The sequence below is a fragment of the Sebastes umbrosus genome, chromosome 4 (assembly GCF_015220745.1).
Source record: "Sebastes umbrosus isolate fSebUmb1 chromosome 4, fSebUmb1.pri, whole genome shotgun sequence".
In the NCBI taxonomy this organism is placed as follows: domain Eukaryota; kingdom Metazoa; phylum Chordata; class Actinopteri; order Perciformes; family Sebastidae; genus Sebastes; species Sebastes umbrosus.
Window position 1 is genome coordinate 2,002,133 of NC_051272.1, and position 15,149 is coordinate 2,017,281.

At 39.6% G+C, this 15,149-nt stretch overlaps 1 protein-coding gene across 1 annotated transcript in view; it reads right to left on the bottom strand.

The window, feature by feature from the left end:
• Nucleotides 1-15,149, bottom strand: part of tubgcp6 (tubulin, gamma complex associated protein 6) — a 47,953-nt gene that overhangs the window by 14,999 nt on the left and 17,805 nt on the right. The window contains exons 12-18 of the mRNA XM_037766138.1: nt 13,659-13,740; nt 11,400-11,488; nt 9,858-9,973; nt 7,440-7,578; nt 7,223-7,321; nt 5,191-7,108; nt 3,887-4,048 (exon numbers count right to left, since the gene is read on the bottom strand). Coding sequence (XP_037622066.1) covers nt 3,887-4,048; nt 5,191-7,108; nt 7,223-7,321; nt 7,440-7,578; nt 9,858-9,973; nt 11,400-11,488; nt 13,659-13,740 — 2,605 coding nt within the window. The remainder of the gene's footprint in view (nt 1-3,886; nt 4,049-5,190; nt 7,109-7,222; nt 7,322-7,439; nt 7,579-9,857; nt 9,974-11,399; nt 11,489-13,658; nt 13,741-15,149) is intronic.

Here is a 15,149-nt window from a genome sequence, read left to right on the forward strand (position 1 = left end):
GACATTTTTCAGATATTTTTTTCTGAAGTTTTTTTAGATCTCTTTTTTCACACATTTTTTCCAGACAATTTTCAGCTCTTATTTTTCAGACTTTTTTTTAGATCTCTTTTTTCGGACAGTTATCAGACATTTTTTTCAGACATTTTTCAGACTTTTTTTTCAGACATTTTTTAGATTTTTTTTTTCGGACATTTTTTCAGACTTTTTTTTCGGACATTTTTCAGATTTTTTTTTCTGAAGTTTTTTTCGATCTCATTTTTCAGATATTTTTTTTTCGGACATTTTTTCGATCTTTTTTTTTCAGACATTTTTCAGATATTTTTTTTCGGACATTTTTCAGATATTTTTTTCGGAAATTTTTTTAGATCTCTTTTTTCAGACTTTTTATTCGGACATTTTTTCAGACTTTTTTTTTCGGGACATTTTTCAGATATTTTTTTTCGGACATTTTTCAGATATTTTTTTCTGAAGTTTTTTTAGATCTCTTTTTTCAGACATTTTTTCAGACAATTTTCAGCTCTTATTTTTCAGACTTTTTTTTAGATCTCTTTTTTCGGACAGTTATCAGACATTTTTTTCAGACATTTTTCAGATCTTTTTTTTCAGACATTTTTCAGATCTTTTTTTTCAGACATTTTTCAGATTTTTTCTTAAGGACATTTTTTTAGATCTTTTTTTCGGAATTGTTTTTTAGATCTATTTTTTCAGACAGTTATCACACATTTTTTCAGACATTTTTCAGATCTTTTTTTAGATTTATTTTTCCAGACATTTTTCAGATATTTTTTTTCTGACATTTTTTAGATCCTTTTTTCAGACTTTTTTCCGGGCATTTTTTCAGACTTTTTTTTCAGATATTTTTTTCGGAAATTTTTTTAGATCTCTTTTTTCGGAAATGTTTTCAGACTTTTTTTTTCGGGACATTTTTCAGATATTTTTTTCTGAAGTTTATTTAGATCTCTTTTTTCACATATTTTTTAGATATTTTTTTTCGGACATTTTTCAGATATTTTTTTCGGAAATTTTTTTAGATCTCTTTTTTCGGACATTTTTCAGACATTTTTTCCAGACAATTTTCAGCTCTTATTTTTCAGACTTTTTTTTTTATCTCTTTTTTCGGACATTTATCAGACATTTTTTTCAGATATTTTTTTTCAGAAATTTTTCAGATATTTTTTTTCGGACATTTTTTTAGATATTTTTTTTCGGACATTTTTCAGATATTTTTTTTCGGACATTTTTTTAGATATTTTTTTTTCGGACATTTTTCAGATATTTTTTTCGGAAATCTTTTTAGATCTATTTTTTCGGACATTTTTTCAGAAATTTTTTCCAGACAATTTTCAGCTCTTATTTTTCAAACTTTTTTTTAGATCTCTTTTTTCAGACAGTTATCAGACATTTTTTTCGGACATTTATCAGACATTTTTTTCAGACATTTTTCAGATATTTTTTTTCAGACTTTTTCAGATATTTTTTTTCGGACATTTTTTTAGAAAAACAATTTTTTTTTTTAGATATTTTTTTTCCGACATTTTTTCAGACCTTTTGTTTCGGACATTTTTTAGACTTGTTTTCAGACATTTTTCCTATCTTTTTTTTCAGATTTTGTTTTCGGACATTTTTTTAGACTGTTTTTTTTAGACATTTTTCAGGTCTTTTTTTTTCCAGACTTTTTTTGTCCGATATTTTTCAGATCTTTTTTTTCGGACATTTTTTTCAGACATCTTACATATTTTTTTTCAGACATTTTTCACTAAATATCTTCAGGTTTTTGATTTAACAAGACATTTGAATATGTGAACATGGGCTTTTTAATATTTCCTAAAATGGTTAAGAACTTAATGATTAATCGATAATGAATCTAAGGTCTTAAAATGATTCATCTCTTAAAAAGAGATAAAAACAGAAGAGCTGCAGAATGGATAGTCTTTGCTGCAGGGTGATTTCATTAAATAGCACTATACAATATTGTAAGTTGTTGCAGTTATTTTGTCCACCTTCTATATTTATAGTAACTCTCCGTAAATAATTAGGGCATCCTGACTTTGATCAGTAGTGTGGAAGATGCATTCGGCTGACTGATTTCACGGAGACCCTGGAAGGAAGCTGGCATGAATAATAGCAGCATGACACGCAGAGTGAAGAAGACAGGATATTACTTCAACGAGCCATGATGCATCTCACCCGAACATAAACCAGACTTAATACTCTGGTGAAATATCACTGCTTTTTATACAACCTCTGTGGACCCGCTGATGGAGTAAATATTTAACAGCCTCTAGAAATGCATCTCTCCTCAACATGTTAAAAAAAAGAAGCTTGTTTTAATTTACATGAAGTACGCTCCGCCGCTGTAAGGTGCATCATTTTCATTTCTCTGCAATTTTTGACATAAAAGTTTTGCTCCGATTTCACAAGATGTTTAATTTCTCATTAAGTTATTTCAGAGACATCAGGGAGGTAACAAGCTGCACATAATGAACAACTCACCTCAGACCACATAGATACACTCATATTCTACTATCAGAAGATCAGGGGAGCCCATTTCATTTTCTACTAGATTTGTACTGTTGGCTACAACCATATACTGTTAATAAATTAATGGGTTAGAATTTCTTTTAGGTGTCTAGTCTCAACTAAACTACAATTATTGTATTTAATCCCTTACCCCTTTTATGGTCATTTGTTAAAAGCAGAAGCAGGAGCATCAATTTTAAGAGACAAAATTATTTAAATGTATTAAACGGCTGTGTTGAATACTCGATTCTGATTGGTCAATCACGGCGTTCTGCGGTCTGTAATTTCTCTATAACAGACCGTTGCTATTAGGGATGTCAATAATTAATGTTTAACCGTTAACCGACATTAAGCATTTTAACCGATTAAAGGGACTGTTTGTAACTTTCTAAGCGTATAAATGTACCGGGTCGGGACACATGCGCGCTCGCATATGCGTGCTTGCGTTTGGCCGGCGTCCCCGCTCCTCTGCCTGCTTGCCTTCACTCAGACAGCGCGCGCGTTCTCGCGTACTCACTCCACCTCTAGACGTGAACGCGCGCTCACTCCACACTGCAGAAGAGTTAGTTTAGCTCTGAGAATATATAGTGAATGTACAGTGGACGTTTGTGCAGAAATAACTGCTGCAGCTCCTCCAGACCAACAGAGGTTTCCCGTGTCTTGGGAAGTGACGGGGCTCTTCAGAGAGAAACGTTGTTGTCTCGTTACCGACCGCGTGCCGGTGTCTTCCTGCTCACTCCGGCTGCGGGCGGAGGGAGACGAGTTTCTCGCTGCAGAGCCCCGCTGCCTCAGCCTGCGCTGAGGCAGGAGAAGCAAACACAGTATCAGCAGGGATTCATGGAGAAACCTTCGTCTGGTCAGCTAACATTACTGCCAAGCAGCTGAAATATAGAGTGATATTGTGGTTTTAGCTGACGTGTGTTGCCTCACTGTTTTTTAGTGATGCTCATTCATGTCTATTTAGAGCGAGCACAAGCACAAGCCCGACGCTGACTTTCGTTGATTTCACGGCCACAGGTGTCGCTGTTAAGAAGCATTTCTGAAAGTTACAAATAGTCCCTTTAACGGATAAATTTGAAATGTTTCTCACTGTTCTTAACTAACTGAATTTCCTATCTAAATGTTTTCTGTTATTCTACATAACTCCATTTCCTCTCCCAAAGCGTTAAAATGTGGAGTTCCTCAAGGTTCTGTTCTGGATCCCCTTCTGTTTTATATTTCAGATGCTTCGTTGTGGAAATTATTTGTACATTGCGTCGAGAATCGTGGCCTTACTGCCCAAAATGTCATGTATCTCACGTGTTGATCATCACATTTCCCACATTAACTATGTACAAAAGGAACCATTGATATGTTTTGAACTAACCCATTAGGTTGTAGCAGTCTTCGTAGTGTTCCACATCGTACTGAGCACACAAAGCCAAGAGGTAATCGTGCTCAGACTTTTCTCCGGGGGACAGACAGAAGCCGGCTGCCCAGCGCCCCATGAACTCAGCCAGCTGCTCCCCAGGGCTGTCCGACTTAGAGCCTGAAAAGAGACGTAAAACTTTAACATAGAACAGGATTTTAATATTGACATTTGTTAGGCACAATGAACACCAACGAATCATAGCAAAAAAAAAAACGACCATATTTATCTTTCCAAGACTAGATAAATGTTTTCAGACTTTTCAATGCAAAGGCAGTCAGCTGACACAAATTCAATGATACAATAAAATAAAACAGTTATTAGTGTAAATGTAAATATCAAACTATACTTTGAATGAAAATTGAAGCCAGGGTATTATATTGAAGCCTTTTTGTGCTCGTATTCAGGTTCATACTTGTATTTTGTGTTTCTACTAGAACATGTTTACATGCTGTAATGTTCAATAAACACTTTATTCTCCTCATACTGTCTGTCTGAATATACCTGTATTTACCCTCTGTTATTTCAATGGAATTGCGTTGCTAGGCAACAGCTTGGGTCCATGTTTACTTCCTGTCAGCCGATGTTATTCACATCCACTGCAACAGGAAATAAACTGGGACACATTTAGAATGTTTCATTTAAAACCGCGTAATGGTCTAAATATTGTATATTTGTGACATCACAAACGGACAGAAATCCTAACGGCTTGTTTAAAAAATGTGTGTATTTCTCCGTATATTGAGCGTTTTGATAGTTTAACAGTATTTATAAAACACTTAAACCTGCTTTATAATATAAAAGACATGAAAATCTCACTTTTTACAATACTGGACCTTTAAGGTCCTAAACTATTCGGAAAGGATTTGCTTTTAATAGAAAAAAAAAAATCACAGTCTCCTGGACAAAGCCACAAACTCTAAAATATTGCATGTGGAGAGAAAGAATAAATTTAGTTTATGTCGAGGAGAAGATTACAGCAAGTATTTATGAAGGACTAGGTCAGTGAAAGCACTTCTATCTTTTTTTCCCGTCTTCAATTTCATTAATTTCTTTCTTAATTTCTACTTGTCAAGATCATCTCCTCTCCGTATGCGAGTTGTTCTGTTGTGTCTTGAGTTGATGCATTAAAAATAAAGTGAAAATACAAGAGTGAGTTTATTGATCTAGACATCTTATACTACCTCAAGCTTACTAAGTGGCACTTAAGCGTGCCTTACAACTGCAGAAGGTTTATTACTTAAATACAATTCACTACCTACCTTTACCATCTTCGTTGTCTTCTGTCTTCTGCTGATTTAAGATGCCTATGCCCTTCACCACGCACCCAACTGCAAGCGAAGAATCTGATGAGTGGCCGTAAGCGCTGCCGGGTAATGGAGAACGTTTGGGTTCGTCTCCTGTAACGACACATCCGGGAACCATCCCTGAGTCTGAGGAATGACCGTGGGCACTGCCGGGTAGAGGGGAACGTTTGGGTTCGTCTCCCGATACGACACATCCGAGAACCAACCCTGAGTCTGAGGAGTGACCGTGGGCACTGCCGGGTAGAGGAGAACGTTTGGGTTCGTCTCCTGTAACGACACATCCGGGAACCATCCCTGAGTCTGAGGAGTGACCGTGGGCACTGCCGGGTAGAGGAGAACGTTTGGGTTCGTCTCCCGATACGACACATCCGGGAACCAACCCTGAGTCTGAGGAGTGACCATGGGCACTGCCAGGTAGAAGAGAACGTTTGGGTTCGTCTCCCGTAACGACACATCCGGTAACCAACCCCGAGTCTGAGGAGTGACCGTAAGAGCTTCCAGGTAGAGCAGACAAGGTGGGTTCAGCTCCGGACACCACGCAGCCTGATTGAAGCGTGCCGTCTGAGGCGTGCCCGTGTTCGCTCCAACGGGGTCTTGCTTCAGCTATGTTAGACACAAACTCGCCCACTTTTATATTAGCGTCAGAGGAGTGGCCGTGGATGCCGGGAGCAGGAAGCGGCGAGGCAACATCTGAGATATTTTCTCCAACTTTAATGTGGGCATCTGCACTGTGACCGTGGACATTTGGAGCAGGAAGAGGAGCGACGAACTCTGAAACATTTTCCCCGACTTTAATGTGAGCATCGGAAGAGTGGCCGTGAACGCCGGAGGAAGGTAGAGGAGCGTCAACGTCCGAAGCATGCTCTCCAATCTTGATGTGTGAATCTGAGGCATGGCCGTGGACGTTGGGGGATGGAAGAGGAGCAGTTACCTCCGACACAAGCTGTCCGACCTTTATGTGAGCATCAGAGAAATGACCGTGGATGCTGAGCGAAGGCTGCTGGGCAACGGCATCTGAAACCAGCTCTCCGGGTTTTAGTTGAACACTGGAGACATGAATGTTTGGCAAAAAAATATTATCACCAACGTTATCTTGAGTACGTGCATCAGGTGGATCAATGCCACCACAGTCAGAAAGGCTTGTCACTGCTTTGTGATGACGATTATCCCCGGCACTTTGCTCTGGCGTTGTGGACGGGGCATCATTGTCTTTTACACCCTCAACAGATTTACTCTTTGCCTCTACTTTACTTTCTAAATTCCCCATTTCAGTCTTCTGTTCTATCACAGATGCAACTTCTGTCTGCTTGTTTTCCGCCATTGAGCCACTCCCATCTACTAGGAGCACTGAGGATTGAGAAGGATGTCCATAAACGTTTGCTTTAGATGTATTTTGAAACTCCTCTGGGGTGTACTGGCCTAGAGGAAAGCTGGATTTGGAGGCTTGGCTGAAGGGGTTGGCTTTTGGGAGACTTTCCTGGACTTGGGACATGTTCTCTCCTATGGGGATGTGAGAAAAGGAGGGGTGGTTTTGGAGCATGTCAGGCTGGACTGCAGGTCCCCAGCGAGGCCGGGGCTGGACCAAGGTTTGGCCCGTGATACCCTCAAGTGGACTAAAGGGGGCACTGAAGTCATAGTCTACTAGTTGTGCTGTAGGACACGCTTCAGGTAGGTCAGAGCCGATCTCCTGCAGGGCGACGTCCACCTGCTGACTGCCAGGATTCGGTGACTTGGGGAGAAAATCATCGACGTCGATGTGCTCAGAGTTGAGGACGGGGTCTACTGTGAGGTGGGTGAGGCTGGGTGGTGATACAGCATCAGGTTCTTGAGTCTCCGCTGGCTGCTGTGCAGACGGATCCTGAGTGGGAGATTCCTGTTAAGAGAAGATGCTAATGAGCGCACACACACACACACACACACACACACTTCCAAAAGAGAGCATAATTAAATGGGGATTTATGATTGAAAAACCAGTGTGTTGTCATACCGGTGCTGGTTGTGGTGCAGTCTGTTGAGCTGAGGGAACAGGTAGCAACACTTCCATGGGAGGTCTCTCTTGGCCTAAAGGATATTTCTTTAGCATTGCCTGGAATAAAAAAGTCACAAGAGCTTTGGTTAAAATGACTTCCCTTTCCTTAAATAATCTCTTTAATATCTTCTCCTCGTCCTCTTGTGTGCGTTTTCTATGTTGATTCAGTACAAACCTGAGTCTGCTGGCTGTCGTGCATGAAGAACTGAGCCCGGGCGTTGTCAAGTCTCATTCGCTGCACTCGCCACATGGCTCGCCTCTCTCTGCGAGCCGCCTCCTCTGACAGACGGCTGTACTGAGCTATCAGCTCCTTCCTACAATGTGAGAGTAGTAACACAAGTTACAGGTAAATAATGTGGCTGGGGGGTTTCATCCAGAGCAAGTTGAAGTTATCACATGTCTAGGAAAAGGTTTATGTCATGTAGAGTCGCAACCGAGGAAGGTTATAATAAGGGCTGTCAATCGATTTAAATATTTTTTTTTTTTTTTTAAAGTTATTTTTTTGGGGGCATTTTCCATTTTTATGACAGGACAGTGGATAGAGTCTTGAAAGGGGGGAGAGAGAGAGAGTGGATGCGGAAAGGGCCACAGGCCGGATTCGAACCCGGGCCGCCGCGGTCAGGACCAAGCCTTAATACATGGACGCCCGCTCTACCAACTGAGCTAACCCAGGCGCCCCGATTTAAATATTTAATCGCGATTAATCACATGATTGTCCAGAACTAATCGTGGGTACCCATAGAATCCATTTTCATTCACATATCTGAAGGTCTTAGGTCAAGGGACCGCTTTGAAAATGGCCATGCCAGTTTTTCCTCGCCAAATTTTAGCTTAAGTTTGGTGCGTTATTTAGTCTCCTTTCTGACAAGCTAGTAGACATAGCTTGTCAGTTGGTTGATACCAATGGATTCATCAGGTTTTCTAGTTTCACATGATGCCAGTATCTTCACTCTAGCTTTAAAACTGAGCCTGTTACAACCACCGAAATATCGATTGCATTTAAAGAAATTAGTGGTGTTAAAATAAAATTGCATTAACTTTGACAGCCCTAGCTACAATAGTTTTGAATTCTAAATTATTTTTTATTTTATTTTAGTTTTGTAGTTTTAGTTTAGTTTAAATTTTTCAGAAAGGTTTCGTTTTAGTTTTTATATATCTAGTTTTAGTTTGTTTTTCTTAGGGCCAGGTATAATGTTTCAGAAGTATGTAGCTACATAAACACACAAAATACATGGTTGGAGAACTGTGTAAGAATGGCCATAATGTTTAATGTTTAATCTTCGCGTTATTTTAGTGTCCGATGTGAAGCATTTGCAGCATAGCGCCGTCTCCTGTAAGGTCTCGTCCAATTCGTTTTTGTGGTTCAATGTCACAAGAGTTGATCGAAATTCATGCTTTTTTTCTGTAGTGATATATTATATTTAAAAACTAAAACTGAAATGATTTACATTCATTTTTATTGTATTTTCAGGTTTAGTTTTTCTTAAAGGATATCGTTTTTATTTAGTTTCAGTTTACTAAAATATTTTTCACTGCTTATTTTGGATTTATTTAGAATTTTAGTTAACTATAATAACCCTGGTGGCTGCAACAAATTATCATTTTCATTATCAAAATGCCTATTACAATATCCCAGAGTCAACGGGGATGTCTTCAAACTGTTTTGCTATGTTCTGATGTTGTGAAACATGGCTGTTGAAGATCAAACTCTAATTTATGGGATTGTCCTTTTTCTCCACCGGGTCATAGTACTCAACTTAACAGATAAGGATAACAAAATATTAATATTCGCTTCACTTCCTAAACACAGATTGGCTGATTTCTTTTTCTGCAGACAAGTTCTGATATATCCCATCACACTATAAATAATATGTCTTATTTGAATAGTGAGTAATTTATATTCAAATATGAGTGGAAATCATCCAGCAATCAGTGTTCTTTCTACTCTGCGATGATAAGCTTTCGTGTGCATGTGCTCATGAGCGACTCTGATAAGCATATTGGTCTGCAATAAGCCCGTGTGTGAATATGTGCTTTCAGGCTCTGTGATGGCTCTGACTTCAATTATGAGCAATTTCCTGAACCAATTGTCAGCCACTTCAATGACCTATAATTGATTTATCAGTAAAGGCCTGTAAAAGATGAACTATACGATTTATTTTCACAGCTTATATGGAATATTTTCACAGCACATCCCGAATAACAAGATACTTAAATCTTGAATCTTTGCATCAAATACTCGTGCAAGCCAGTGGGAATTGGTTAGGTGAAAAGCTGCAGGGGGACAGGCGCAGGTAAACTCCTCGTCTAACAACTTTTAACCATCTTATGGAAATCCACTTGTCCCGTGCTCGCATTACAGCCTCTGATCACGTTTGCTTATGCTGCGCCATACTGCCATTATCCAAAACTGCATGGGCATTCGGCACAAGCCCAGCTGCTGAAATATCCCGCACAGATGGACTTGATGTCCCCACCATGTTTGCACATAGTCCGTTAATATATTCTAGATCAAATAAAATCTTAATGGAGATTAATCAATCATCAATAAAACATTTAAATGTCTAGTAGCGGCTGTAAAAAGCAGTCAGACCTGGCTCTCTGCTCCAGTTGCTCCTCCAGGGCTTGTAGTCTCTTTTCTCGGTCCCTCAGCTCTCTGGCAAAGCCGAAGTCATCCTCCTCCTGCCTCTTCTTGGCTACACTTCGCCACTGGTGACAAACACACACAAACACATCATTGCTTTCAGCCTCTATAATGGGCATCACAAGCTGTGGGTGGAGTGTAAGAAGCCAAATTTCTTTTCACATTATTCTCTCCCAAGCGTACATTTATGATCTGACAGATGTGTTGATTTTAAAGCGACTATAATCAATATTTTTATAATAACAACGTATCAAATAGAGAGGCGAAGTTCCTCCCCTTTCGGTGGGCCAACACGGGTCCTTATTTTCCAAAATAAGGTCCCGTGGTGGTCCACTGGAAGGGGCGGGACTTCGCCTCTATGACAATGTGAAAGAGCTCCCCCGTAGTGATGAACCTACAGAGAGTTATGACCTGCAGCTCCCCTCTGTTTTACAGAGTTTTATAGTGAGCATCAGCTCATTATTTAGCCACACAGCCTGCAACTTCTACTCTTTTGGTTCACTCTCATGGCATCATTAGTTGGCCACAGCAGACAGCTGTTTTCCGCAAAAAAAAAACACTGTAAAAACACACTGTACAACACATACTCAGCACCAAACGACAGACAGACACTGTTACCGACAAGCTGGTGAACATAGCGGTGAGTTTAGCAGCTAAAGAGTCAAATAGTTCCCCCAGGAGTTGGAAGAGACAACACAACTCCAAAATAATGATGTTGCTCTGTGTCTGCTGGCTGTGTTTGCCAACAACTTCGCGGTAGCAACTTAAAAGGTGATTTTGAGCTCACAACGTGTTTCCGCTGCCTCAAAGTGGCCCAAAAAAAATCTGTTATTGCAGGTTTAACTTATAAAGAAAGAGACTTGTGCAACCTTTATTTAATGAATTTTGCTTCTGTATTTTATTTATCATTTTTGTATTACTTATGTATTTTTATATTCTGTTTTATTTATTCTTTTGTAAACGTGCCTTAAAGACACAGTATGTACTCTGTATCTGTCCTGTGTAACGTGAGGCGGGACCACAGGGATATAAGTAGAATCAGAATTTATTTTCACTTATTTTTAATAATTAATATTTCCTTATTATTATTATTTATCTATTTATTTAAAATGTTTTATTTATTTTAATTTGTTTTTATTTTATTTTTTATTTTAATATTATTATTATCATTTTATTTTACCATTTTTTCTCCATTTGTTTTTCAATTTACAGTGACAGTCTGTTATTGTACGTACATATTATTGTATTTGTTATGGTTTAGGTTGTTATTTTTCTTAAGAAAACAATAAAAAGCATGATTCAAAAAGAAAAGAAATAAGAGACGCTCTCCCTCTAACCCACTTTTCTTACCGTCTTGCAGACACATGCTCACCATCTTACTTTCTCACACATTTCTCAACACATGAACATTTTTAAATCTGTTACTCTTATTCACACACAACATATTTAAGTCTCACACACGCACACACACACACACACACACATTACTACCTCTTGCTCCTGCTCCAGGTCGTGCTTCATCTCCTCAAAACGCTCCCTCTTCTCGGCCTCCTCAGCCAGACGTTGTGACACCTGGCGCCCTACAGGAGCCGAGAGAAATAACAGTGGGCTGCTTACCCCCCCGCATAGAAAAGTACATAACATCTCTGTCTCTCTTTCACACACACACACACACACACACACACACACACACACACACACACACACACACACACACACACACACACACACACACACACACACACACACACACACACACACACACACACACACACACACACACACACACACACACACAAAACAGCATCACCATCTGCCTAGGACTGCACAATTAATCCAAATATTACCGAAATCGCAATATTGCGCCTCCTGCAATTTTCAAATTGCAGGAGGCGCAATATTTGTTAAAGGTGAAATGTGTCAAAACACCATTTTAAATCAAATCAAGTACAGACATTTTGAGGCGACCAAAAAGGTTATAATTACTGATTATAATGAACTGAAAACACACTGTGAAAGGGTTAAAGTTGTAAGACAATAACACGGACAACTCCCAGACCGGACAACACCGTGGTAGCGACCTGTCAATCACAAGGTAGCCCCGCCCTGAAGCTGAGGACACACAAAGCCGACATCAAAGAACTAGCAGCAACAAAAGCCGCCTGTTGCGTCGCCTCACGTCGCCGCCACTCTCACTCACCACTTAGCCTCATTCCAGATGTTCATGTCGTTGTGAAACTATCCGTGTGTTGGAACAATCAGATGAGATGAAGATGTAAAATGAGAAGAGCCTTCTGTGTTTTCCTCTTGACTTTACGCGTTTGCTTGCTTTCCTCACATCCGTTTCTCTTCTCTTGCACTGATTTGTTTAAGCTGAACTAACAGCCAATCAGAGTGATTCCTCTCCGAGCTCTGCCGCTGATTTAAAAACATGCTGAATTGGCTGAAAAAACTCTGACACAGGCAGACTAGATCCGACGGTGCGGGATACACACCGAAAATACTAGAACGACGGACGCTCACCGGCGGCCCCAAACTGTCCGACGGCCGACTGTCGGCTTGGTGTGTCAGGACCTTAAAGGTCCCATATCGTGCTCATTTCCAGGTTCAAACTTGTATTTTGAGTTTCTACTAGAACATGTTTACATGCTGTAATGTTTCTTTAATTATCTTTATTTTCCTCATACTGTCTGCCTGAATATACCTGTATTCACCCTCTGTCTGAAACGCTCCGTTTTAGTGCATTTCAACGGAATTGCGTTGCTAGGCAACAGTTTGGGTCCATGCTTACTTCCTGTCAGCTGATGTTATTTACATACACTGCAACAGGAAATAAACTGGGACACATTTAGAATGTTTACATTTAAAACCGTGTGATGGTCTAAATATTGTATATTTGTGACATCACAAATGGACAGAAATCCTGACGGCTTGTTTCAAACGCACAATTTCTGAATATGGGCTGTTGGCTGCTGTGTATTTCTCCGTATATTGAACGTTTCGATACTTTCACAGTATTTATATAAAGCAATTAAACCTGCTTTATAATATAAAAGACATGAAAATCTCAATTTTTACAATATGGGACCTTTAAAGCATCCCCTACTTTATTGTCCATATGACTCTAAATGGGACCATAATTTACTAACTGAACATCATGCTGTATTGAAAAAGACTTGAAACTAGTGATTGAGACCATAAACTCATGTTTACAATGTTTACAGAGGTAATAAATCAAGTGAGATGTAGAAGCTCATTTTCTCATAGACTTCTATACAATCTGAGTTGTCCACTGAAAATTAAAGAAAATGAGAGTAAAAACGATCATTCCTTCTAATATTGCAAATCATATCGCATTTGCAATAAAGTCGTTCAGTCCTACATCAGCCTCACGCAAACAAACACAAACAGGCCTAAGTGAAGACATGCCCAGTGCTCCCAAACTTCTTCTCCTCCACAAATCTTCTGAAGCAATACATGATGTGAGGAGTTCGCAAAACTGTGCGAGCGATGATTAGATTTCACAGCCCATAGTGCTGAAAGCCATTTGGAGCACTCCTCACTGCTATTGCGCCCCTGTGCATCTCTGCTGCTCTCCTGAGAGGAATGACTGGAGCTGAAGGAAACTCTCACAGTCAAGAGTCAAGAAGTGAGTGTGGGTTATACGGGGGTGTGCATATACATCAAGCAGCATATAAAATTAAACTCGCAGTGTATGTGTGTGTGTGTGTGTGTGTGTGTAACACTGACCGCGGATGCTCTCCAGGGTTTTGGCCGCTGACTCTCTGACCTGATTGATCAGCTCCTGGCGTGCCTGCTCTGTTCGCAGCGCCTTACAATAGAGAGACAAGAAATCATCATTAACAAATATCTATCCGGCTGCCCCGTAGCTCACCTCTCCTCCCCCACACCTCTGCCAGTCAGCACCACCAGCACACATAGACAATATAGGTCACACACACCAGGGTGATACACTAAATCAAGCAGCGTGCAAGCCCCAGACTTCAGCTGCATCATTATAATGACTCGCTGCTGAAACTCTCAGTACTTGAGGGGCAGTGTCACCATCATGGATCATGTTATGTAAAAAAAACCCTCTCTCTGTCTTAAGGGACAATACCTGTGTAATGACTTGTCTAACTGCAGGTTTGCCTTCTCTCCCTGAAGTTGAGGCTTCCCCTTGATTTTTAAGAATCCATTTAAGTCAGCTAGCAGAGACATAAAGGTGTCTTTATGAAGGTAATACACCATGTTGACGAGTAACATGGGGACACATTCTGATATCTTTCTCTCGTCAGACATAACTGATGAGGAGCAATATTAACAAAACCCCAGACTTCAGAAGAAAATGTGTTTAAAAATATTAGGGCTGTCAAAATCAACGTGATAAGAACGCAAATTCGTTTTAACACCACTAATTTCTTTAACACATTAATGCAACTCGCGATTTTTAGGTTGTAACAGGCTCAGTTTAAAGCTAGAGTGAAGATACTGGCATCATATGAAACTAGAAAACCTAATGAATCCATCGGTACCAACTATGTCATACAAACTTGTCGCGAATGAGGTTAAATAATGCTCCAAATTTGCACTCAATTTTGGCGAGGAAAAACTGGCATGTCCATTTTCAAAGGGGTCCCTTGACCTCTGACCTCCAGATATGTGAATGTAAATGTGTTCTATGGGTACCCACGAGTCTCCCCTTTCCAGACATGTCCACTTTATGATAATCACATGCAGTTTGGGGCAAGTCATAGTCAAGTCAGCACACTGACACACTGACAGCTGTTGTTGCCTGTTGGGCTGCAGTTTGCCATGTTATGATTGGAGCATATTGTTTTATGCTTAATGCAGTACCTGTGAGGGTTTATGGACAATATCTGTCATTGTTTTGTGTTGTTAATGGATTTCCAATAATAAATATATATTTACATTTACATAAAGCAACATATTTATCCACTCCCATGTTGATAAGAGTATTAAATACTTGACAAATCTCCCTTTAAGGCACATTTTCGTGTGTTTGATTTGTGATTAATCCCCATTAATTATGGACAATTATGCAATTAATCGCGATTAAATATTTTAATCGATTGACAGCCCTACTACTAACATGGGAACACACATTCTTATATCTTTCTTTATGCTAATTTGACCAAAGCTCTTGTCAGATACATCGGAGGAGGAGCATTATTAACAAAAGCTCAGACTTCAGAAGAATAACTGTAAAACATATACATC